We start from the raw sequence: 27,609 nt of genomic DNA on the forward strand, positions 1-27,609 counted from the left end.
CACAGTGGATAATAATAATGATTGACTACTGGACCATTGATAAGTATTTCTCACCAAATACTTCCACCTTCAGCCTTACAATTCATGATGTATAATTCATGCCTAGTTTATGAGTTGCTGGTCTTGCTCTGTTTTGCCATCTCCAGCTTAATTTAGGAATGCACAGGGATCCCGTATACCCATGTGCTGCTACTATAAGCTCTTATCTTCCCATATTACTTCTCCCCTTACAAAATTATTTAACTTGATTCTCACTGGCTTAACAAAGCTAAAGTTATAGTGCTACCAAAACCTAAACCACACATTAGTCGCGTCTTACAAGCCGATTTCTTAATTGAACCTAGATTTTTTTAATTTTCACCAAATTACTGGCCACGCGTTTTCAACAAATTTTACCCAATCATCTACATCCGGCTCAAACTGGTTTTCTTAAAAATCAACATTCTGTACATAATGGGCCTATGTCAGACCTGATCGCTCGCTAGCGTTTTTTGCACCGCTGCGATCAGGTCAGAACTGCGCATGCACCGCAATGCGCAGCTGCGTTGCACGGGTATAAAGCGGTTTGTTGCTCTGCAATGGGTTTGTGCGAAGAATCCATTCGCACGGGCGATTGCAAGGAGATTGACAGGAAGAGGGCGTTTGTGGGTGGCAACTGACCGTTTTCAGGGAGTGGTTGGAAAAATGCAGGCGTGTCTATGCGTTTGCAGGGAGGGTTCCTGACGTCCATTCCGGTCCTAGACAGGTTGAAGTGTTCGCAGAGGCTGAGTAAGTCCTGGGACACTCAGAGACTGTACAAAATCAGTTTGTACAGCTCTGCTACACATGCGTTCGCACACTTGCAAAGCTAAAATACACTCCCCAATGGGAGGCGATTATGCGAACGCAGGACTGCAAAAAACGCCTAGCGAGCGATCAGGTCTGAATTAGGCCCAATGTTCGTACACTTTTAGCAACTATGATACACTCACACATGAATATTTAGTGCTTAGTTGTGACACTGACAAGGCATTTGATAGAGTCTCGTGGGCTCATTTGAATAGGATATTCCAATATCAGGGGTTTGGGTTGGAATTCCTTCATGTTTTTAATATCCTCTATCATCAACCTACCGCTTTTCTTACTATGAATGCCTTGAATACCCGTTTGTTTTCTTTATTTAGAGGTACCAGATAGGGTTTGCCCTCTTTCTCCCGTCTTATTTAATTTGGCGCTGGACCCTCTTCTTAGACACTTTATTAAGGAGCCTAGGTGGAAGGGTATTAGACTTGCCTATTCTGAGGTTAAATTCTCTGCGTTTGCGGATGACCTTTTACTTTATTTTGCAAACCCTGAAACTGCTATGCCCCTGTTGATTTCTTTGTTAGATACTTTTGAAAATGTAGCAGGATTTAAAATTAATTACTCTAGAATTTGATGCATTAGCCTTTTCTCCAAAAGCTAAGTTGGTGTGGGGGGAGTCCTTCCCATTTCAATGGGTGCTTAATGATTGTATTGTTTGTTTGGACATCAGAATACCTTCAAATTATATGACTTAAATTATACCCCATTGTTTTCAAGAACTTTTGCTGACATGTACAGATGGGCTCATCTTTCCTTGACCTATACGGGCAGATGTCATTTATATAAAATTATTTGTTTTCTGAGATTTCTTTATACTTTGCAGATGCTTTCCATAATTCCCCCCAAATCTGCTATTTCTGCATTGAATAAAGCCTTGACTAAATTTATATGGGGAGGTAAACGATCACGACTCTCCTTATTTAGGTTGCAGCAAAAGAAAGAATTAGGAAGCATTAATCTACCCTGTTTGCGATCTTATGCATTAGCTGCCAACTATAGAATCACCATAGATTGGATCACAGGATCCAATACGTATACTGTGAAACACACAGAGCAATCGTTTATTCCTGATCGGAATTTAGTTTCGCTGCTACTCCACCCCCCTTTCCTCTCCCTCCCTCCCTCCCTCCCTCCCCTACCGGCTGCAGTTACTGATAATGTACTACTTTATTCTACATGCATGGCTTGGAGAGCTGTATTTAATTCTTTAAAGGTCTCTAAATAATTGTCTGTTTTATTACCTTTATGGGGTAATCTAGATTTTACTCCACAGAGAACTTCTCCCATTTTTAAAACATGGCACAGGGAGGGGCTTAGTTATTTTTACCAATTTCTCAACATAGAAAATTGGGTCCCACGTACATGGACACAATTACAGGTGAAATTCCCTCATTTAACGATCCCATTGTTCCCTTTTCTGCAGGCCTCTAGTTATATTCAGTCGGTATTACAGAAACTAACAAATAACAATAGGGAGTGTAATCTGGACAAGGTGCTCCGCTATTCATCAGCTGGACACTTTCCTACTTCTCTCATATACTCATATTCTCGTTCGTTGCTGAATGTAGACGGCAGCTCAGTGGGTTTACGGAAGTGGAGACTGAATTTCTCTCCTTATCGATGAAGTCAATACTTACTGCAAATCTTGCTTTAGATAAACATTTTGGTCTCTATTTCCTATACCGAAATGCATAAAAAAATATTACACAGATCTTATTTTATCCCGAAACTAAAATTTCTTATTGGTGAAGCTGCTACCTCTAATTGTTATAAATGTGGAGATTCAGAGGCAGATATAATACACTGGGGTATATGCAATTGCAAATTCGACAGTTTTTTAATTCGACACAATTCGACAGTCAGACACCCTCCCGCCGGGACCCTAATTCGACATATTCAATAAAAAACGGATTCAACAGTCCCGCTGTTGAAAAACGGACCAATTGACGATATTGTGCGTCCTGGAGTCGACTTCATGGACGGCACAAAAGTGTTAAAAAAAAACCCTGAAAAAAAATGCGTGGGTTCCCCCCTCCTAAGCATAACCAGCCTTGGGCTCTTTGAGCCGGTCCTGGTTGTAAAAATACGGGGGGAAAATGACAGGGGATCCCCCGTATTTTAACAACCAGCACCGGGCTCTGCGTCTGGTCCTGGTGCAAAAAATACGGGGGACAAAACACGTAGGGGTCCCCCGTATTTTTAACACCAGCACCGGGCTCCACCAGTCAGAGGGATAATGCCACAGCTGGGGGACACATTTATATAGGTCCCTGCGGCCCTGGCATTAAATCACTAACTAGTCACCCCTGGCCAGGGTACCCTGGAGGAGTGGGGACCCCTTAAATCAAGGGGTCCCCCCTCTCCAGCCACCCAAGAGCCAGGGGTGAAGCCCGAGGCTGTCCCCCCCCCCCCCCCCCTATCCAAGGGCGGCGGATGGGAGGCTGATAGCCAAGTCTCAAAAAAAAAATATTGTTTTTTGTAGCAGAACTACAAGTCCCACCAAGCCTCCCCCGCAAGCTGGTACTTGGAGAACCACAAGTACCAGCATGCGGGGGGAAACGGGCCCGCTGGTACCTGTAGTTCTACTGCAAAAAAAATACCCAAACAAAAACAGTACACACACACACCGTGATAGTATAACTATATTACATACATGCACACCGACACACACATACTTAGCTATGTTGACACGAGGCTCGGTCCTCTTCACCAGTAGAATCCACGGGGTACCTGTGAATAAAATTATACTCACAAAAATCCTGTGTAGATCTGTCCTCTTCTGCTTGTAATCCACGTACTTGCCAAAATAATAAAACGCAAAACCCGATCCACTCACTGAAAGGGGTCCCATGTTTACACATGGGACCCCTTTTCCCGACTGGCGGGACCCCCCGTGACTGCTGTCAAAGAGGGTCCCTTCAGCCAATCAGGGAGCGCCACATCGTGGCACTCTCCTGATTGGCTGTGCGCGTCTGAGCTGTCAGGCGGCGCATAACACATAGGCGCTCCATTATATTCAATGGTGGGAACTTTGCGGTCAGCGGTTGACCGCGAGTAACCTCAACCGCTGATGCAAAGTTCCCACCATTGGATACAATGGAGCGCCTATGTGCTACATTGTATCTCGAGTGCGCCGCATGACAGCTCAGACGCGCACAGCCAATCAGGAGAGTCCCATGACGTGGCGCTCCCTGATTGGCTGAAGGGACCCTCTTTGACAGTCACGGGGGGTCCCGCCAGTCGGGGAAAGGGCTCCCATGTGTAAAGATGGGACCCCTTTCAGTGCGTGGATCGGGTTTTGCGTTTTATTATTTTGCCAAGTACGTGGATTACAAGCAGAAGAGGACAGATCTACACAGGATTGTTGTGAGTATAATTTTATTTACAGGTAACCCGTGGATTCTACTGGTGAAGAGGTCCGACTGCTTCGTGTCAACATAGGTAAGTATGTGTGTGTCGGTGTGCATGTATGTAATAAAGTTATACTGTCACGGTGTGTGTGTGTGTACTGTTTTTATTTGGGTATCTTTCTCTTACGTCCTAGAGTATGCTGGGGACTCCGTAAGGACCATGGGGTATAGACGGGCTCCGCAGGAGACATGGGCACTCTAAGACTTTAGATGGGTGTGAACTGGCTCCTCCCTCTATGCCCCTCCTCCAGACCTCAGTTAGATCCTGTGCCCAGAGGAGACTGGATGCACTGCAGGGGAGCTCTACTGAGTTTCTCTGAAAAGACTTTTGTTAGGGTTTTTATTTTCAGGGAGCACTGCTGGCAACAGGCTCCCTGCTTCGTGGGACTAAGGGGAGAGACGCAGACCTACTTTACTGATAGGCTCTGCGTCTTAGGCTACTGGACACCATTAGCTCCAGAGGGTCGGAACACAGGTGTCGTCCTCGCCGTTCGTCCCGGAGCCGCGCCGCCGTCCTCCTCACAGAGCCGGAAGATAGAAGCCGGGTGAGTATATGAAGAAAGAAGACTTCACAGGCAGCAGAAGACTTCAGATCTTCAGTGAGGTACCGCGCAGCGGTCACGCTGCGCGCCATTGCTCCCACACACACACACACAAGGCACAGTAAGGGTGCATGGCGCAGGGGGGGGGCGCCCTGGGCAGCAATAATGACCTCAAATAAGACTGGCACCAGGCTCAGATACTGCGGAGGCAGTATATTATAAAACCCCCGCCAGTATAAAAAAAAATTGAGCGGGACCGAAGCCCGCCGTCGAGGGGGCGGGGCTTGATCCTCCAGCACTAACCAGCGCCATTTTCTTCAAAGCATGCTGCAGAGAAGACTCTCCCCTGCTGAACCAAGTAACAGGGGATAAAAAACTATGAGGGGGGCACATTTATTTGGCGCAAATCATATACAAAAAAGCGCTGTATAGGCTGGGACTGTGTTCTCAGTGTCTAGTGGCGCTGGGTGTGTTCTGGCATACTCTCTCTCTCTGTCTCTCCAAAGGGCCTTATTGGGGAGCTGTCCCCTTATTCATAGATTCCCAGTGTGTGTGGGGGTGTTAGTACGTGTGTGTCGACATGTCTGAAGCGGAGGTCTCGTCTAGGGAGGATGTAGAGCAAATGGTGGTGGTGTCTCAGTCGGCACAGCCGACACCGGATTGGTTGGACATGTGGAATGTGTTAAAGGCTAATGTGACTTTATTACATAAGAGATTGGACAAAGCAGAGTCCAAGGACAAAGCAGGGAGTCAATCCATGGCTTTGGCAGTGTCACAAGACCACTCAGGGTCCTATAAACGTCCCTTTTCCCAGGTAGCAGACACTGATACCAACACGGATTCTGACTCCAGTGTCGACTATGATGATGCGAGGTTGCACCCAAGAGCGGCCAAAAGTATTCAATATATGATTATTGCAATAAAAGATGTTTTACATATCTCAGAGGACCCTTCTGTCCCTGACACGAGGGTCTGCATGTTTAACATAGTAACATAGTATCTAAGGTTGAAAAAAGACAATTGTGCATCGGGTTCAACCTATTTGTGGTCTCCTATGCACGATTATTTTTTATAAAATTTGACTGAAGTTGCTAACTGCCGTTCCGATTAACCCCTCTTTTTTATAATAACCATAGTGCGTGACTATGCCCCGTAACCCTGGATATCCTTATCCATTAGGAATTTATCTAACCCATTCTTAAAGGTGTTGACTGAGTTGGCCATTACAACTCCCTCAGGCAGGGAATTCCAAACACATATCGTCCTTACCGTAAAAAAGCCTTTACGCCGTATTGTGTGGAATCTCCTCTCCTCTAACCTGAGCGAGTGTCCACGAGTTCTCTGTGTTGATCTAACCAAAAACAGGTCCTGCGCAAGATCTGTATATTGTCCCCTTATATATTTGTAAATGTTGATCATGTCCCCTCTTAATCTCCTCTTTTCCAGTGTAAACATGCCTAGTCTTGCAAGCCTTTCCTCGTATTCCAGCGTCTCCATAGCCTTAATTAGTTTGGTCGCCCGCCTTTGAACCTTTTCTAGCTCCAGGATATCCTTTTTGTAGTAAGGTGCCCAGAATTGTACACAGTATTCAAGGTGTGGCCTCACAAGTGGTTTATATAACGGGAGTATAATACGGTCGTCCCTAGCATCAATTCCCCGTTTTATGCATGCTAATATCTTATTAGCCTTCTTTGCTGCAGTCCTACTTTGGGTACTACTGCTTAGTTTGCTATCTATGAGGACACCTAAGTCCTTTTCCAGTACAGAATCCCCTAATTTTACCTCATTTAGTAGGTAGGTGTTATTTTTGTTCTTGTTACCACAGTGCATTACCTTACACTTGTCTGTATTGAAGCGCATTCTCCATTTCGCTGCCCAAGCTTCTAATTTAACTAAGTAGTTCTGAAGCGACTCAGCATCCCCCTCCGCATTTATAACTTTACACAATTTGGTATCATCTGCAAAAATTGACACCATGCTCTCTAGACCTTCTGTTAGGTCGTTAATGAAAATATTGAACAATAGCGGTCCTAATACTGAGCCTTGCGGCACACCACTTAGTACTTCAGTCCAAGTTGAAAAAGATCCATTAACCACAACGCGCTGCTCCCTATTATCTAACCAGTTTTTGACCCAAGTGCATATTGTGCTTCCTAGCCCTGATTCTTGTAGCTTGTAGATAAGTCTCATGTGTGGTACAGTATCGAACGCTTTGGCAAAATCTAAAAAGATTACATCCACCTCTTTACCCTGATCTAGGTTTGCGCTTACCGTTTCATAAAAGCCAAGTAAGTTGGTTTGACAGGATCTGTCCTTCATAAACCCATGTTGATTCCTTTTAATGACCTTATTGACTTCAAGGAACTTCTGAATACTATCTCTTAGAATACCTTCCAATACTTTCCCCACTATAGATGTAAGACTAACTGGTCTATAATTACCTGGTTCAGCTTTACTTCCCTTTTTGAATACAGGCACTACTTCCGCTATACCCCAGTCTTTGGGAACCATACCTGATATTACTGAATCCTTAAAGATCAAAAATAGCGGTTTTGCAAGTTCAGAATGAAGCTCCATTAGAACCCTTGGGTGAATACCATCGGGACCTGGTGACTTATTAATCTTTAAATGTTTTAATCGTTCACAGACTACTTCCTCGCTTAAATAAGTACCTATCAGTGGGATATTCTCATTATTGAGATTATATGTTAGTCCCTGAATTGGGTCCTCTCTAGTAAATACTGTTGAAAAAAACTCATTTAGTGTGTCCGCTATGTCATTATCATTTTTGCTTAAGACTCCCAACTTGTCTTTTAAAGGGCCTATACTCTCCTTCTTTAATCTCTTGCTATTAATGTATTTAAATATTTTTTTGGGATTCGCTTTGCTTTCCTTTGCTACTAGTTTTTCAGTTTCTAGTTTAGCCGCTCTTATTTCGTTTTTGCATATTTTGTTACATTCCTTATAGTGCTGAAATGACTCTGCTTCCCCGTCAGATTTGTATTTTTTAAATGCTCGCCTTTTCTTGCCCATAAGTTCCTTAATCTTTTTGTTAAGCCACATCGGTTTATGATTTTTATTCCTTTTTTTGCTGCTCGTAGGAATAAATTTAAGTGTATTTTTAGCTAGCAGGAATTTTAGTACCTCCCATTTCTCCGTAGTATTTTTTTCCTAAAAACAAACCTTCCCATTCAATATCCCTGAAAAATACCCTCATCTTTTCAAAATTTGCTTTGCTAAAGTTTAGAGTCCTAGTTGAGCCAGTATAGGGCTGTTTATGGAAACTAATATTGAATGTGACCATATTGTGGTCGCTGTTTCCTATGGGTTCCCCTACTATAATACCTGATACCAAATCCCCATTGTTTGTTAATACCAGGTCTAAGATTGCATTGTACCTAGTTGGTTCCTCAATTAGTTTAACTAAGTAGTTATCATTAAGTGTGTTTAAAAACATATTGCCCCTAGCAGTATCACATGAATCGTTTTTCCGGTTTATCTCTGGATAGTTAAAATCTCCCATCACTACTATGTCTCCTACTCCTGCTGCTCTTTCAATTTGCTTTAGTAACAATTCCTCATCAGATGCGTTGATACCAGGCGGCCTATAGCATACACCCAATACTAACTTTTTTATTCCTTTTTCCCCGCATGCAATTTCTACCCATAATGTCTCGACAGTGTCTACAGTCCCCTCCTGAATATCTTCCCGTATATCAGGTTTTAAAAACTGCTTTACGTAAAGACACACCCCTCCACCCTTTTTATTTAGTCTGTCTCTCCTAAACAGTGTATAGCCCTCTAGATTGACTGTCCAATCATGAGATTCGTCCCACCAAGTTTCAGTAATGCCTGTTATATCATACTATTTGCTTGCTGCAAGTATTTCTAGTTCACCCTTTTTACCAGTAATGCTTCTGGTGTTTACATACATACAACTAAGAAAAGTATTTTCCCTTGCGTTAGGGACATCTTTCACCTTATGTAGCAATGATGACCTGTAATCGTAATTGGTTAGTGCTTTGGTAAAATCTCTTTTAGTACCCATGTTAGTAACCTTACCGCCTGCTCTTACCCTCCCCCCAACTTCTCCCCCATTTCGTTTACTACCGCCATCCCCACTATTCTCACTGCATGACCCGTAGTTTCTAGCTAAACCCTCCTCCCAGGCTCCTAGTTTAAAATCTCCTCCAACCTTCTAACCATCCTTCCCCCCAGCACCGCTGCCCTCTCCTCAGTCAGGTGCAATCCGTCACGACAAAAGAGATGGCGCCTGACTGAGAAGTCCGCCCAGTGTTCCAGGAACACAAACCCCTCTTTCCTGCACCAATCCCTAAGCCACACATTTACCTCCCTAATCTCCCTCTGCCTCCCTGGACTAGCGCGTGGCACGGGTAATAATTCAGAGAATATTACCTTAGATGTCCTTGCCTTCAGTTTCTTTCCTAAGTCCCTATAGTCTTTCTTAAGGACATCCCACCTTCCGCTAACTTTGTCATTGGTGCCAACATGCACCAAGACTGCCGGGTCTTTCCCAGCCCCTCCAAACAATCTATCTACCCGGTCCGTGATGTGCCGTACCCGAGCACCCGGGAGACAACAGACTGTACGGCGATCACGGTCCCGGTAGCAGATTGCCCTATCTTTCTTCCTGATGATAGAATCCCCTACCACCACCATCTGACTAGGTACCTCACTATCTTTTATCCCAACCGCGCCAGAGGGACCGCTCCTCTGGATGCTAGAGGGAGCAGTCTCCTCCGGCACCGTCATTTCTTCACTATCATCCTCCGATTCCTCGTCCAGTTGGGCAAATTTGTTTGGGTTTGATAGTTCGGAGATGTCGAGCCTCCCCCTCTTTTTCTTCCTTCTAACTGTGACCCAGCTGGCTACCTGATCATCATCCTCTTCTACTAGTGACCCCTCCCGCAACTCCTCCACCGTTCTGTCTAAACTTCGCTCAAGATTGTGAATCTCCCTCAGTTGCGTAACGGTTTGCTCTAGATCAGTTACCTAGGCTTCCAGGGCAACCGTTCGCACACACCTCGTGCAGATGTAATCACACTGGGCCGGTAGCTCCAGGTGTGCATACATCTTGCACGACATGCACTGAGTGAGGTCCCCAATCACAGCCCCTCCCATATTGTTTGTAAGGTCTAACTCCCTGTTACTCTCAAAGAAAAAGCAACAAAAATAAAAAGTAGAAGACAAACAATCTCACTTATACAATAATTAAGCTGGCTTATACTTATTTATCTTTGTGCAGTTCTTGGTCCTTCACTTTTATGCAGCCGTAGTACTCTCTCCTGCGGCACCTATACTCCACTTAGCAGTTGCAGTTGTTCCAGCTCACTGCACCTCCTTTTCACTCGGCTTCCAGCTCCTGCTTTTGCGGTTACCAACTCACACTTACAAATCCAAGCAGCACTTTAAAATACATGCCCTTTTGCTGTTACCACTCACACTTACAAATCCAAGCAGCACTTTAAAATACAAGCCCTTACAAAGACAAGGGGAAGGGGAAGAAACCTGAGGTAACGTTTCCCCCATCTCATGAGCTGAACGCTTTATTTGAAAAGGCTTGGGAAACTCCAGATAAGAGACTGCAGGTTCCCAAGAGAATTATTATGGCGTATCCTTTCCCCTCAAAGGACAGGTTATAGTGGGAATCCTCGCCCACGGTGGACAAGGCTTTGACGCGCTTATCCAAAAAGGTGGCGCTACGGTCCCCGGACATGGCGGACCTAAAAGATCCTGCTGATCGCAGACAGGAAACTACCTTGAAATAAATTTACGCGCATACGGGAGCCCTGCTCAGGCCTGCAGTAGCGTCGGCATGGGTAGGTAGCGCAATTGCAGCATGGGTAGATAACTTGTCTTCGGTCATTGACACCTTAGATAAGGATAGTATTCTGTTGACCTTGGGTCACATTAAGGACGCAGCGTTATATATGAGAGAGGCTGCGAGAGATGTTGGGCTTTTGGGTTCAAGAGCCAATGCCATGGCAGTTGCTGCTAGAAGGTCCCTGTGGACCCGTCAATGGACAGGTGATGCTGATTCAAAGAGACATATGGAGGCTTTGCCTTACAAGGATGAAGTTTTATTTGGGGAGGGCCTCGCGGACCTGGTTTCCACAGCTACCGCGGGTAAGTCTTCTTTTTTGCCTTCTGTTCCCCCACAGCAAAAGAAAACACCTCAATACCAGATGCAGTACTTTCGGTCGCATAAGTTCAGAAAGGGTCGGGGCTCTTCTTTCCTCGCCAGAGGTAAAGGTAGAGGGAAAAGAGCACCAGCTACGGCTAGTTCCCAGGAACAAAAATCCTCCCCGGCCTCTACGAAATCCACCGCATGACGCTGGGGCTCCGCTCCGCACCGGTTGGGGCACGTCTTCGTCTCTTCTGCCAGGTCTGGGTTCAGTCGGATTTGGATCCTTGGGTGATCGAAATTGTATCCCAAGGCTACAAACTGGAGTTCGAAGATGTGCCTCCACGCCGATTTTTCAAATCGGCCTTGTCAGCTTCTCCCCCAGAGAGGGAAACCGTTTCAGCTGCCATACAGAAACTGTGTCAACAACAGGTGGTTATCAAGGTTCCCCCTAGGGCAACAGGGAAAAGGGTTTTATTCAACCATGTTTGTGGTCCCGAAGCCGGATGGCTCGGTCAGACCAATTCTGAATCTAAAATCCCTAAACCTGTATTTGAGGAGGTTCAAATTCAAAAAGGAATCTCTCCGGGCAGTGATCTCCAGTCTGGAAAGGGGGGGATTTTATGGTGTCACTAGACATAAAGTATGCATACCTTCATGTCCCCATATATCCTCCTCATCAGGCGTACCTGAGATTCGCTGTACAGGATTGTCATTACCAGTTTCAGATGTTGCCGTTTGGGCTTTCCACGGCCCTGAGAATTTTCACCAAGGTGATGGCGGAAATGATGGTGCTCCTGCGCAAGCAGGGGGTCACAATTATCCCATACTTGGACGATCTCCTGATAAAGGCAAGATCGAGAGATCAGTTACTAAAGAGCGTGTCTCTCTCCCTGAGAGTACTACAACAACACGGGTGGATTCTAAATCTACCAAAGTCGCAGTTGGTTCCAACAACTCGGCTGGCATTTTTGGGCATGATTCTGGACACAGAAAAAAAGAGGGTTTTTCTCCCAATGGAAAAAGCCCAGGAACTCCAGAACATGGTCAAGGACCTGCTAAAACCAAAAAGAGTGTCAGTTCATCAATGCACTCGAGTATTGGGAAAGATGGTGGCGGCCTACGAGGCAATTCCGTTCGGCAGGTTCCATGCGAGAACTTTTCAGTGGTATCTTCTGGACGAATGGTCAGGGTCCCATCTACACATGCATCGGAGGATAAGCCTGTCCCCCAGGGCCAGGGTATCTCTCCTGTGGTGGCTTCAGAGTGCTCACCTTCTAGAGGGTCGCAGGTTCGGCATTCAAGAGTGGGTTCTTGTGACCACAGACGCGAGCCTCCGAGGATGGGGAGCAGTCACACAAGGAAGAAATTTTCAGGGAATATGGTCAAGCCAGGAGGCTTGTCTACACATCAATGTGCTGGAATTAAGGGCCATATACAACGGCCTACAGCAAGCGGAGAATCTTCTTCGCAACCTACCCGTTCTTATTCAGTCAGACAATGTCACAGCCGTGGCGCATGTAAGCCACCAAGGCGGGACAAGGAGAAGAGCAGCTATGGCAGAAGCCACCAGGATTCTCTGCTGGGCGGAAAATCATGTAAGAGCTCTGTCAGCAGTCTTCATCCCGGGAGTAGACAACTGGGCAGACAGCAGACACGATCTCCATCCAGGAGAGTGGGGGCTTCATCAAGAAGTCTTTGCAGAGGTAACAAGTCGTTGGGGACTTCCTCAAACAGACATGCTTCGGACGTATTGTTCCAGGTCGAGGGACCCTCAGGCAATGGCGGTGGACGCCCTAGTGACACCGTGGGTGTTTCAGTCGGTCTATGTGTTCCCTCCTCTTCCACTCATCTCAAAACTGTTGCGAATCATAAGACGAACAAGAGTGCAGACTATACTCATTGTTCCAGATTGGCCTCGAAGGGCCTGGTATTCAGATCTTCAGGAAATGTTCACAGAAGATCCGTGGCCTCTTCCACTCATGGAGGACCTGTTACAACAGGGGCCCTGCGTGTTCCAGGACTTACCGCGGTTACGTTTAACGGCATGACGGTTGAACACCAAATCCTAGCTAGGAAGGGTATTCCGGGGGAGGTCATCCCTACTCTACTCAAAGCTAGGAAGGCGGTAACGGCGAAGCACTATCACCGTATCTGGAGGAAATATGTATCTTGGTGTGAAGCCAAGAATGCTCCTACGGAAGATTTTCAGCTGGGTCGTTTTCTCCATTTTCTACAGACAGGGGTGGATATGGGCCTAAAGTTAGGCTCCATTAAGGTGCAGATTTCGGCCTTATCTATATTCTTTCAGAAGGAATTGGCTTCTCTCCCAGAAGTCCAGACTTTTGTAAAGGGAGTGCTGCACAACCAACCTCCTTTTGTGCCCCCAGTGGCACCGTGGGACCTTAACGTGGTGTTACAGTTCCTTAAATCACACTGGTTTGAACCTCTTCAAACAGTTGATTTAAAAATTCTCACGTGGAAAGTGGTCATGTTGTTGGCCTTGGCATCTGCGAGGCGGGTGTCCGAATTGGCGGCTTTGTCTCACAAGAGCCCCTATCTGATTTTCCATGTGGATCAAGCAGCGTTGAGGACTCGTCCTCAATTTCTGCCTAAAGTGGTTTCGTCGTTTCATATGAAACAACCTATTGTGGTGCCTGTGGCTACGGGTGATGTGGAGGATTCCAAGTCACTTGATGTAGTCAGGGCCTTAAAAATTTGTGTAGCCAGGACGGCTCGGGTTAGGAAAACAGAGGCACTGTTTGTCCTGTATGCAGCCAACAAGGTTGGCGCTCCTGCTTCTAAGCAGACTATTGCTCGCTGGATCTGTAACACGATTCAGCAGGTTCATTCTACGGCTAGATTGCCGTTACCAAATTCGGTAAAGGCCCATTCCACTAGGAAGGTGGGCTCTTCTTGGGCGGCTGCCCGAGGCGTCTCGGCATTACAGCTGTGCCGATCATCTACCTGGTCGGGTTCAAACACTTTTGCAAAATTCTACAAGTTTGAAACCCTAGCTGATGAGGACCTCATGTTTGCTCAATCGGTGCTGCAGAGTCATCCGCACTCTCCCGCCCGGTCTGGAGCTTTGATATAATCCCCATGGTCCTTACGGAGTCCCCAGCATCCTCTAGGACGTAAGAGAAAATAAGATTTGAAACCTACCGGTAAATCTTTTTCTCCTAGTCCGTAGAGGATGCTGGGCGCTCGTCCCAGTGCAGACTATTTCTGGAAGGCTTGTATATAGTTATTGCTTACATAAGGGTTATGTTACAGTTGAGATCAGTCTCTGACTGATACTGTTTTGTTCATGCTGTTAACTGGTTTGGTGTATACCATGTTGTATGGTGTGGGCTGGTATGTATCTCGCCCTTAGATTGACAAAAATCCTTTCCTCGTACTGTCCGTCGTCTCAGGGCACAGTTCTTTAACTGAGGTCTGGAGGAGGGGCATAGAGGGAGGAGCCAGTTCACACCCATCTAAAGTCTTAGAGTGCCCATGTCTCCTGCGGAGCCCGTCTATACCCCATGGTCCTTACGGAGTCCCCAGCATCCTCTACGGACTAGGAAAAAAAGATTTACCGGTAAGTTTAAAACCTTATTTTTTTTGCAGTAGAACTACAGGTACCAGCGCCCCCCCCCCCCCCCTGCATGCTGGTACTTGTGGTTCTCTAAGTACCAGCTTGCGGGGGAGGCTTGCTGGGACTTGTAGTTCTGCTACAAAAAAACAATATTCTTTTTTTTGAGACTTGGCTATCAGCCTCCCATCCGCCGCCCTTGGATGGCGGGACAGCTTCGGGCTCACCCTTGGCCCTTGGGTGGCTAGAGGGGGGGACCCCTTGATTTAAGGGGTCCCCACTCCTCCAGGGTACCCCGGCCAGGGGTGACTACTTGGGGAATTAATGCCACGGCCGCAGGGACCGGTATAAAATTGTCCCCCGGCTGTGGCATTATCTCTCTAGCTAGTGGAGCCCGATGCTGGTGTTAAAAATACGAGGACCCCTACGTCTTTTGTCCCCCGTATTTTTTGCACCAGGACCGGACGCAGAGCCCGGTGCTGGTTGTTAAAATACGGGGGAACCCCTGTCATTCCCCCCCCCCCCGTATTTTTACAACCAGGACCGGCTCAAAGAGCCCGAGGCTGGTTATGCTTAGGAGGGGGGACCCCACGCATTTTTTTTCAGGGTTTTTAACCCATTCTCCCACTGAAAAACATGTTCTGATCTCTCCATATTATTTTAGTCAGTAAAAAACAAAAAATATTCTTTTAAAAAATATATTAAATAATATTTGTGGCTCCTAAATAGACAAACCAAGTAGATAATCCCTTCTAATATAAATAGATATGCTATTAGCAATAAAAAAAAACACCAAAAAAAACATGTTTTTAAAAATTTTTATTAGATCACGCTAGCAAAATGAGGTGGACTGAAATTGACGAAATGACTGTCGAAAAGCACTGTTGTCGAATCGACATTCTTCAATTGAATATACTTTTGTTGAAAAGCCGCATTTTTACCATTGCAGACATGTCGAATTTGACAAATGTCGAATTGCAAAAAGTCGAATCTGAAACTGACTTTTTTTGTCAAAGTACTGTATTGCATTACTGTATTGTATTGAATCAGTTTTTACTGTCGAAAATGCCCAGTTTTTCGACATTTGCGGCAATACGACCGCAATTGCATATGGCCCACTGTCTTTGGCATTGCCCACTGGTGCAGGCTTTGTGGTCTGATTTACAGGACTATATAACTAATTGCCTGAAAATTCCGTTCCATGTTAATAAAACCTGGGCTTTTTGGGGGATATACTCTAAGGAATACACAAACACATTGTCCCAGGGTAACCATTTATTATTCATAAAACTGGCAGCGGCTACTAAAAAAAACCCATACTGTCACAATGGATCTCCCCAGATCCATTACCTATAGCATTATTGCACCCCAGAATATCATTATTATTTTTAATGGACTGGACTGAGAGGTCTTTACATAAGGAAAAATAATTTTTTCGACATCAGGCTTCCTTATGTTCAGACTGTCTTTCCCCTTTTCAAAGAGGCTTTGAGAAGGAGTTTCAATACCACATCCTGGTATAACTTAGAAATTCTGGCGCCCCTTTCCGAACTGGGTTCAGTTGATTCCTCACTCCATAATTAGTTTTGTTATTTTATGTCTTTTAGGCATTAGTGGAGTATCAGGCTTAATTTCTTATACTCTTGTCTTCAGTCAACTGTGCTCCTCATTCTCCATATTACAATTTTGATGCCCGATGTCTATATCCTTATGTCTTCTTTCCTGAACACCCGAGTATCTGTTTTTGTTTTATTGTTGTATACCTGTCCATAAAGTTGTTTAAAAAAAATATATAAGAACAACCGCTGTACTGTTTTATAAGTATAATTATTGTAAACAATACAATAAACAATACAATACAAGTGAGAAAAAACTTCAATAGAAGATAAGTAAAGTAAGATAAAGGTAGTCTGGCGATTTTATCGGATTTATTCCTCCAGTATGCTTGACTATTTAATTTCCCTGTGTCTTTATACTGTATCCTGAGGACATCTCCTCACTAAAGCTCTTTGTTTTTATACAGAATCACAGAGAAGCCAAATGGGTAGTGGTTATATTCATCATTGCTGGGCACTTAACAAATTGCACCTTCATATCTGACTTTACTGGTCAGTTACCTAAAACATGAACTTTATCACTCCCCTGTATGTTACTATATTGTAATAAATGTACATGTGCTCTGTTTTCACAGCATACATGACTACATAAAATGTTTACACGTTTACCTTTATAAATAAAGTTTAGTAAAAGTGGGTATTTTATTTATTTATTTATTTATTTATTTATTTATTAGCAGTTTCTTATATAGCGCAGCATATTCCGTTGCGCTTTACAATTAGAACTACAGTTATAGAACAAAACAGGGCAAAGACAGACATAGCGGTAGGAAGGCCCTGCTTGCAAGCTTACAATCTATAGGGAAATAGGTATTGATACACAAGGATAGATGCAACCTGTTACATAATGTTTCCCCAGATTGCTAGGTTCTTAGTGGGTTGTATGGGTATGTAACATAAACCCAGATAATGCTATAACTGCATTGTGTAGTCCAGGGTTATTTTCTGTAACATACTGTATGGAGACGTTACTGAATGTTTTGCATACTGTGCATACACATTGTAGCCACAGGAAGTAGGAAATCGCTGACATGAGATTTGATGAAGCTAGAAGTAACAGAGGAACTGTAAATGGTGATTTCCTGCACTTTTAGGATACAAGGAGAGTTGGACAGAGAAGCAGAGGCCATGAGAATTTCTCAGCAGGATCTACTATCTGGTAGTGATGCCATGTATACACCGGATTCTGATGTTTCCTCCCCTGTTATCAACCGAAACCTCATTCAGAAGGCTGGCTATCTGAACATGAGAAGGTAAAGCAGTCATTCACTTGAAAAACTGGAAAATGTATACTGTGCACAAAACATAGTGACTAGGGTTAAGCGGGATATGGTCCGCATACTGGCGTTTGGGATGCCGGTAGTCGGAATGTCGACGTCCGGAATGCCGATGTGGTTTAAAATGGCAGCGCCGGAATGCCGACTGACGGCATCCTGAATATGCTAGGGCCCCATAGGGTCAGGCCGCAGGGTGAGGATTGGGGTTGGAAGAGTCAGGTTTAGGCTGTGTGAAGGGAGGTTAGGTTTAGCCTTAGGCTGCGGGAGTGGGGACGGATACGGACATGGTTAGGGTCAGGCTGCGGAGAGGGTTAGAGTTTTGGGGGGTAGAACATACTCTATAATATTGTGATGGTCTTGTATAGCACAGAACTAAAGAAAGTAAACTACAGGTCTAACTACACAGGAGGAAGCGATTAGAGTTCCTATATTATCCCTCCCACCTGTAGACCTTAAAGTTTACTATTTTCAGTTCTGTGCTATACAAGAACATGACTATATAATTATAGGCCTAGAGAATGTATACAGGTTTTCCAACTAAAAATGTATGTTCTTGATTTGATACAAAGGCCTTACTGACTGAAGTTGGTGTGCTCCCTGCTCCATTCTCTTTGATGTGACTGGGAATGCTCCATCCGCAGAAAGAAGATTACATGCCATTGGCCATTACAGATTTGTAAATTGGTTCATTCTCAGTGACTGATCTTTGGGGAAATTCTTATCATAGGTGGGAGAGATACTTGTAAGCTTAATCATTAATACTAACAAATCCTTAACTGTGTTATGCTCATGCCATCTGACCGCAGATACCCAGTTCAGTGGACCTCAAGGGCAGTAGGAGTACCTCCAAGATTGGTACTACTAAGATTAAGGGTACAAATTAACATTCTGTTGAAACCTTGACTATATTCATTCAGTTTATATTGTGTTTTTGATCTGTTATATAAAGTTTTCCCATTTTTGTTGACTGACCACTTTACTTTACATAAGAATGATTTTCATTGTGCAATTAACATAAAACAAACAAGTGAATTACCTTTCTAAGATCTTATACCAACTGTTTTTTTTTGTTTTTTTAAAATGCATTCTACATTACAGAAGGTTGCAGCAGCTTATATAAATGCATTCTACATTACAGAAGGTTGCAGCAGCTTATATAAATGCATTCTACATTACAGAAGGTTGCAGCAGTTTATATAAATGCATTCTGCATTACAGAAGGTTGCAGCAGCTTATATAAATGCATTCTACATTACAGAAGGTTGCAGCAGCTTATATAAATGCATTCTACATTACAGAAGGTTGCAGCAGCTTATATAAATGCATTCTACATTACAGAAGGTTGCAGCAGCTTATATAAATGCATTCTACATTACAGAAGGTTGCAGCAGTTTATATAAATGCATTCTGCATTACAGAAGGTTGCAGCAGCTTATATAAATGCATTCTGCATTACAGAAGGTTGCAGCAGCTTATATAAATGCATTCTGCATTACAGAAGGTTGCAGCAGCTTATATAAATGCATTCTACATTACAGAAGGTTGCAGCAGCTTATATAAATGCATTCTACATTACAGAAGGTTGCATCAGCTTATATAAATGCATTCTGCATTACAGAAGGTTGCAGCAGCTTATATAAATGCATTCTACATTACAGAAGGTTGCAGCAGCTTATATAAATGCATTCTACATTACAGAAGGTTGCAGCAGCTTATATAAATGCATTCTACATTACAGAAGGTTGCAGCAGCTTATATAAATGCATTCTACATTACAGAAGGTTGCAGCAGTTTATATAAATGCATTCTACATTACAGAAGGTTGCAGCAGCATTTCTTTGCAATTCTTCATTTCTGTATTTTGCATTCACCACATGTAAATGCAATGAGAAGCTTCAGGGAGCTTGAAATATCTACTAGAACACGTGCGCGTGTGTGTGTGTATGTGGCCACCTACATTCTTACTACAGCATGTTATTATTGAAAAGATCAAACAAAGAAATTGACTAATAAAACAGAAAACATGTACAATAAGTACTGTAGATAGAATGAAATGTTATTATTACTATCACACTTCATAAGTAGTTATTTTTTTGTTTTTATATACCTTTCAGTAAAACTGGCTTGGTTACCACAACTTGGGAAAGATTGTATTTCTTTACACAAGGGGGAAACCTAATGTGTCAGCACCGAGGCGAAGTGGCTGGTGGCCTTATTCAGGATCTGGACAATTGTTCCGTCATGGCAGTGGACTGTGAGGACAGACGCTACTGCTTCCAAATCACTTCTCCCTCTGGCAGATCGTAAGAATTCCCAATGTTTGTTTTCTCTCTTCAGACCGTAAAATATTTGTGTGAACATTTTAGAGGCACCCCTTGATGTCTTATTGGACAGTGTGTAGCAGCGGTCCTACTGATTTACACAAGCACTTAACTGCCAGAGGCACCTAACTTTTTTTTGACATGTTTGGTGTGAATCTGTGGTAAGGAACCTGATACTTTTCAAAGGCCGCATATGCTCTTTGAATACATCACATGTGTAATCCAGAACACCCTTCAGATGGGTTGGGTAGGCGTTATTTACATCCCCTTCAGATTAACCCACATACCACAAGGGTTATTGAAGCAAATATAAGGGTAACAAATATGTGCGCCATAAAATGTAAGGAGTAGACCAGGCTGATCAGGGAGTTGCACATTTCTGGACATGTTCTTTCATATTGGGAGCTTAATACTGTGCACATATATGCTAATATATTACTAATGATACTGTAAAATTACTGATGTGCTTACAACAAAAATGAGGCCCCCAAAAATAACAATTTAGGTGAAAATGACTTGAGAGGATGGTCTAAATATATTAGTAGGCAGTGTTTTGGGTATAGAATAATATGTATACTATGCTGCTTTTTCCAGGAGCCTCATTCTCCAAGCAGAAGGAAAAAAGGAATATGAGGAGGTAATTTTCCCCAGGGTTTGTGGGTTTTTTATTCTAGTATTTTATTTATTCATTTATTTATTTATTTTGATTATTGTGTTTGTACAAAGTGTAGTGGTTATTTAATGGTGTATAAAAGTATGTATACATAAGGGACAAGTTAAGGTACTAGCTGTTTCTGGGCAAAGATTGTTTTTCAGCGGTTATTTTAAAAGTATACTACACTGCGACAGAATTAAATCTGGTGAAAATACCCCACATCGAGAACATTTTCTGATTTTAACAAATTGTTAAAACCGAATTACAGCTGGAACAAAGCAAACTAAAAATATTGAAGCGCTGTTTGTCAAAAAAGAACTATATTTCTTTTCACACGTATACCATTTAACATTTATAGTATTCACCCCCCCTTTGCATTTTTCATGTTTTGTTGCCTCACAACCTGGAATTAAAATGGATTGTTTGATGGTTTGCGTCATTTCATTCACAAAACATGCCTACAAATTTGAAGATGTTTTGTTTTTTTTTGTTTTTTTACTGTGAAGAAAACAACAAATAGGACAAAATAACAGAAAACTTCAGCGTGCATAACTATTCAACCGCCTAAAGTCAGTACTTTGTAGAGCCACCTTTTGCTGCAATTACAGCTGCAAGTCCCTTTGCATAAGCCTCTATGAGCTTGCCACTGGAATTTTTGCCCATTCCTCAAGGCAAAACTGCTCCAGTTCCTTCATGTTGGATGGTTTCCGCTTGTGAACAGCAATCTTCAAGTCTGACCACAGATTCTCAATTGGATTGAGATCTGGGCTTTGACTAGGCCATTCCAACACATTTAAATGTTTCCCCTTAAACAACTTGAGTGTTGCTTTAACAGTATGCGTCGGGTCATTGTCCTGCTGGAAGGTGAACCCTCTGTCCCAGTCTCAAATCATAGGCAGACTGAAACAGGTCTTGCTCAAGATTATCCCTGTATTTAGCACCATCCATCTTTCCCTCGACTCAGAACAGTTAACCAGTCCCTGCTGCTAAAAAACATCCCCACAGCATGATGCTGCCACCACCATGTTTCACTGTAGGGATGGTGTTCTTGGAGTGATGGGATGTGTTGGATTTGCGCCAGACAAAATCTTGCGTTTTCCTTGGTGGCCGAAAAATTACGTTTTGGTCTCATCTTACCAGAGCACCTTCCTCTATACATTTGGGGAGTCGTCCACATGCCTTTTGGCAAACTCAAAACGTGCCTTCTTATTTTTAACACTAAGTAATGGCTTTTTTCTGGCCACTCTTCCATAAAGCCCAGCTCTATGGAGTGTACGGCTTATTGTGGTCACATACGCAGATACACCAGTCTCTGCTGTGGAACTCTGCATCTCCTTCAGGGTTACCTTTGGTCTCTGTGCTGCCTCTCTGATGCCCTCCTTGCCCAGTCTGTGAGTTTTGGTGGCCGGCCCTCTCTTGGCAGGTTTGTTGTGGTACCATGTTCTTTCCATCTGAAGATGATGGATTTGATGGTGCTCTGGGGGATCATCAAAGATTTGGATATTTTTTTATAACCCAACCCTGACTTGTACTTCTCAACAACTTTGTCCCTGACTTGTTTGGACAGCCCCTTTGTCTTCATGCTGTGATGCCTCTTGCTTAGTGGTGTTGCAGCTCTGGGGCCTTTCAGAAAAGGTGTGTTTATACTGACAGATCATGTGACACTTAGATTGCACACAGGTGGACTTCATTTAACTAATTAAGTGACTTCTGAAGGTAATTGGTTGCACCAGAACTTTTGAGGGGCTTCACTTCATCAACTTTGACTATTTTACGCAGATCCATCACATAAAATTCAGATAAAAATAAAATAAAATTATAGGTTGTAATGTAACAAAATAGGTAAAAAGCTAAGGGGGGTGAATACTTTAGCAAGGCACTGTAAAACACATTGCGGGTGTAGATAATTAAGAAGCAGTTGCTGTCATTCAATAAAATGCAGCTGCTGTGAAATACTGTAAGAAACAGTAACAGATTGATTCCAGAATTATCCTGTTGTGAATTGCATGTGGTTAACACATCTATTCAAACTAAAGGAATGGCTTTTGTGTGAAGTCTGCTGCATGTAATATACTACTACAGATTGTTGTAAGACTCTGTACTACATATTGGGACAGTACAGTTCGCTTGTTATTGCTTCATGTGGAGAATGCCGCAATACTAACCAAACAAGGCTTATCTGTATGACTAGCTTATTTATGTGGAAGACTGTAACATCTCTTCTCTTAGCAGTTGTACGAACTAAAGAGGAGAATAGACACAATACTACCCGTTTTTCACTGACTTAAAAATCCTGTGTTTTTACACGTGAACACACCTCAACCCGGTGTTTTTGTCAGTGGAAATCCCAATGGTGGCCAATCTCGGGCCATTTTTTCAATCCCAGGTATCGTGATTAAAAAATGGTCAATCCCGGGATACCTGGGATTGGCTTTCTTCTTATGTGTCCGCACCGCACACAAAACTCATCAAATTGCGCGGGCGGGTGGGGAACTTCTTCTGACTCGGTGGCGGCTTTCCTTGGGGCTCGGCGGTGACTGATGGGCGGGTGACTGCGCAGCGTGACCTCAGAGTCAGAGGTCATGCTGCGCAGGGGTAGACGGGAGGAGGGAGGACGCTCAACGCTGCCCGGCATTAAAAACACAAAGGGCCACCTGATCCCGCAATCCCCGGGATTGGAGCTTTGAATCCCAACCTATTTTTGGCCTAAATCCCAGGATCCCGCTGATCCCGTGATTGGCCATCCTAGTTGACACTGTTAAAATGTTGACAGACAACATGTCGACAGGTGAAATGTCGACATTAGGATTAGGAAGTGGCGAGCAGCATAAGGTTAGGGATAAAGGAAATATACTTACTGGAACACTGGAGGACCGCAGGTCTGACCAGGAAGTGATCATCACATGACGGCTGGGACCCAGAAGACATTGCTGGAGTTGCTGCAGTCGACAGGAGAAGATGTTGACATTCTAACGTGGATATTTAATCACTGTCTACATAATGACTGTTGACATGGCCAAAATTGACATTATGACTGTCAATATTTCGTACCCAACTTGTCTACAAGTGTGAAGAAATCTCTTCAAATTGCTTAAATGTTACCTTAATTCAAACAAATTTGAAATGCCTGAAGGAATTGAAGGTCATGTCCAGTAGCCCCCAATGAATATTTGTCAGCTCTGGTAATTCTTGAACAAGCCTGGATGTCAGTATGATTGAGGTTCGGGGATGCAGTCCACATCACTCTTGGATAAGAAACATATAAAATGAACAAATCCATAAATCTTGAATTTGGTGATTTGAATGCATACCCAAAGGTTACATACATTTTAAGAATAGTTTCTATGGATGTGTTTTCCAAGAGGAAGAAATATGTAGTTAGGAAATGAGTTGAACAATATTGTTTTGATTCCACAATACCAGGTTAAGACTATTTGTCTTTGTGTGGATTTTACAATCTATTCTATGTCATTTAAATGATAGATACAGATGTAGCCACCTTTATCTTGACTGGCTGAGGCATTTGTCCCGATCGAGCATACGCAGCGTACCGGGGCGTAGGGAGGCGCGCCTAGTCACAGAGAGGCGTATCTAATCGCACGGAGGCAGACAGAGCGTTTGGCGTTACCTTTACGTGTAATACCTGCGATCATCCACCAGATCTCGTTTTTACAATCACCACTGCGCATGCGTGTGGTCTCCCGTAAAATACAATACTGAAATATATAGTAAGGACTACTTTACTAGTGCGTCTCGTTACGCTGCATACAGTATATACAGCGTCTCATTACGCTGCATTATTTAATTCAGTATATACAGTACAGACGCAAATAGTACAGCATATATTGTCCATTTACAGTACTTTAGGAATATGTAAGCGTCTAAGTCCCGCAGACAAAGCAACATAAAACCAGTAGTGTACACTGACGCAAATGGACGTGTTAGAAGTTCATTATTGCCTATTGATATTAGGAATATTGTACAGTATGTTAGCATCCTAATCCCGTAGGGTAGAGTACACTAAGGGGGGAATTCAAATGTTTGAAAAGTCAGTTGGGTGTCTGTTTTTCTCTGTCTATTAGATAGGTAAATTAGATAGATAAATTGTATATCCTCCTAATAGTGCTTTTAGGGCAGTACAGATGGTGTAATGGTTAGCATTACTGCCTCACAGCAATGAGGTTGTGGGTACAATTCCCACCATGGCCCTGATTGTGTGGAGTTTGTATATTCTCCCTGTGCTCGTGAGGGTTTCCTCTGGGTGCTCCGATTTCCTCCCATAATCCAAATATAAACTGGTAGGTTGATTGGCTTCCAGCAAAAATTGTTTATAAGTGTGTGTAACATAGAAACATAGAATTTGACGGCAAATAAGAACCACTTGGCCTATCTAGTCTGCCCCTTTTTTTTATCCTTTAGGTACTCTCAACTCTTTTTGAACCTTAATTCTTTGTAAGAATATTCATATGACTATCCCAAGCATGTTTAAATTGCTCTACCGTCTTAGCCTCTACCACCTCTGATTGGAGGCTATTCCACTTATCCACTACCCTTTCTGTGAAGTAATTTTTCCTTAAATTTCCCCTGAACCTGCATCCCTCCAGTTTCAGTGTATGTCCTTGAGTTCTAATACTTCTCTTCCTTTGAAGAATGTTTCCCTCCTGAGCTTTAAAACCCTTGGTATATTTGAAAGTTTCTATCATGTCCCCCCTTTCCCTTCTTTCCTCCAAACTATACATGTTAAGATCTTTTAGCCTTTCCAGGTAAGTTTTGTGATGTAGGCCATGCACCATTTTAGTTGCCCTTCTTTGTACACTCTCTAATGTATTTATGTCCTTCTGGAGATATGGTCTCCAGAACTAGACAGAGTATTCCAGATGGGGCCGTACCATGACCTATACAGTGGCATTATTACTTCTTTTTTTCCTGCTACTGATTCCTCTCCCTACGCAACCAAGCATCTGACTTGCCTTTCTCATTGCTTTGTTGCATTGCTTTCCTGCCTTTAAGTCACTTGAAATAGTGACTCCTAAATCCCTTTCCTCCTCAGTAGTTTCCATTATAGTACCCTTGATACTATACCTTGAAACCCAAGTGCATGATTTAGCATTTTTTAGCATTAAACTGTAGTTGCCACATTCTTGACCATTTCTCAAGCCTACCTAGGTCATCAATCATTTGTTTTACCCCTCCCGGTTTGTCTACCCTGTTGTGTATCTTTGTATCACCTGCAAAAAAGGCATACTTTCCCTTCAATACCATTTGCAATGTCACCAACAAAGATATTAAAGAGAACTGGTCCAAGTACAGATCCCTGGGGTACTCCACTGGTAACATTTCCCTCCATAGATTGCACTCCATTTACTACAACTGTCTGTTTCCTGTCCTGCAACCAGGTTCTTATCCATTTAACTGTTTTATAATCCACCCCCACGCTTTCAAGTTTATTTAGCAGTCTGTGATGTGGGACAGTGTCAAATGCCTTACTAAAGTCTAGATATGCTACATCTACAGCTCCCACTTGATCTATTATTTTCGTCACAGAGTAAAAAAAAGTCAATAAGATTTGTTTGGCATGATCTCCCACCAGTAAATCCATGCTGTTTTGGATCCTGTAAGTTGTTTGATTTAAGATATTCCACAATTCTTTCTTTTAATAGTTTTTCCATTATTTTCCTTACTACAGATGTAAGGCTTACTGGTCTGTAGTTACTTGCGTCTTCCTTGCTTCCACTTTTGTGCAGTGGAACTATATTTGCTCTTTCCCAGTCTTCTGGAATGGCACCTGCATTTAGTGACTGGTTAAATAATTCTGTTAATGGTGTCACTAGCACATCTTTTGGCTCTTTTAGTATCCTTGGGTGTATTCCAGCTGACCCCATTGATTTATCTACTTTTAATTTTGACAGTTCTGTTAGTACCTTCTCTGTAAATGTACTTTCATCTACCTTATTTTTATGAATGTCCTTGCAACTTAACTGTGGCCCCTTCCCTGCTCCTTTTGTAGTAAATACTGAGCAAAAATAATTATTTAGGTGATATGCTATTGCCTTGTCTCCCTCCACCAAATGCTCACTATGTGTCTTAAGTGTTTTATTCCTCCATTTGATTTTCTCCTTTCACTTATATACTTAAAAAAAAGTTTTGCCCCCTTTATCTACTGCCCTACCGAGCTTTCTTAGCATTCTTCTGTATGTCAAGATACACCTCGTTATTATTTTGAGTCTGTTTGTATTTCCTAAAAGCCATCTTTTTTGCTTTCACACTAGTTGATACTACTTTTGTGAACCACATTGGATTCCTTTTCCTGGTACTTTTCCTAACCCTTTTGATACAATGGTCTTGTTGCCCTTAGTATTGCACTTTTTAGTTTTTCCCACCTCTCCTGCACCCCTTCCAAGTTCCTCCAGTCCGCCAATTAATCACTTAAAATCTCCTCATTTTTGCAGTCAGCATTTCTAAAATCCAACACCTTTTTTTTTTTGTGACAGGAGTTCGATCCTGTCTTTATACTAAACCATACTGCTTGATGATCACTGGATCCCAGGTGCTCACCCACATATATGTCTGATATCCTGTCACCATTTGTAAGAATTAAAATAGGATTTTAATACCTATCGGTAAATCCTTTTCTCTTAGTCCGTAGAGGATGCTGGGGATTCCAAAAGGACCATGGGGGGTATAGACGGGATCCGCAGGAGACATGGGCACTTTAAGACTTTAAATGGGTGTGAACTGGCTCCTCCCTCTATGCCCCTCCTCCAGACCTCAGTTATAGGAACTGTGCCCAGGCAGACGGACATTTCGAGGAAAGGATTTTTGTTAACCAAGGGTGAGACATACCAGCCCACACCACAACACACCGTACAACATGGTATTCAACTAACCAGTTAACAGCATGAACCAAAAAAATCATCAACAGGCTGAATGAACCAAAACACAACCTTTGTTTAACCAAAGCAATAACTAATAACAAGTACTGCAGATAGAGTCCGCACTGTGACGGGAGCCCAGCATCCTCTGCGGACTAAGAGAAAAGGATTTACCGGTAGGTATTAAAATCCTATTTTCTCATTCGTCCTAGAGGATGCTGGGGACTCTAAAAGGACCATGGGGTCTATACAAAAGCTCCAGACCGGGCGGGAGAGTGCGGATGACTCTGCAGCACCGATTGAGCAAACATGAGGTCCTCATCAGCCAGGGTATCAAACTTGCAGAATTTT

At 43.2% G+C, this 27,609-nt stretch overlaps 1 protein-coding gene across 2 annotated transcripts in view; it reads left to right on the top strand.

The window, feature by feature from the left end:
- APPL2 (adaptor protein, phosphotyrosine interacting with PH domain and leucine zipper 2) overlaps positions 1-27,609 on the top strand; it is a 246,845-nt gene that overhangs the window by 168,271 nt on the left and 50,965 nt on the right. For both annotated transcript variants that reach the window (XM_063927758.1, XM_063927759.1), the window contains 3 exons: positions 17,228-17,386; positions 19,525-19,713; positions 20,326-20,368. In XM_063927758.1, the coding sequence (XP_063783828.1) occupies positions 17,228-17,386; positions 19,525-19,713; positions 20,326-20,368 (391 nt within the window). The remainder of the gene's footprint in view (positions 1-17,227; positions 17,387-19,524; positions 19,714-20,325; positions 20,369-27,609) is intronic.

The sequence above is a fragment of the Pseudophryne corroboree genome, chromosome 6 (genome assembly GCF_028390025.1).
Source record: "Pseudophryne corroboree isolate aPseCor3 chromosome 6, aPseCor3.hap2, whole genome shotgun sequence".
NCBI classification, from domain to species: Eukaryota; Metazoa; Chordata; class Amphibia; order Anura; family Myobatrachidae; genus Pseudophryne; species Pseudophryne corroboree.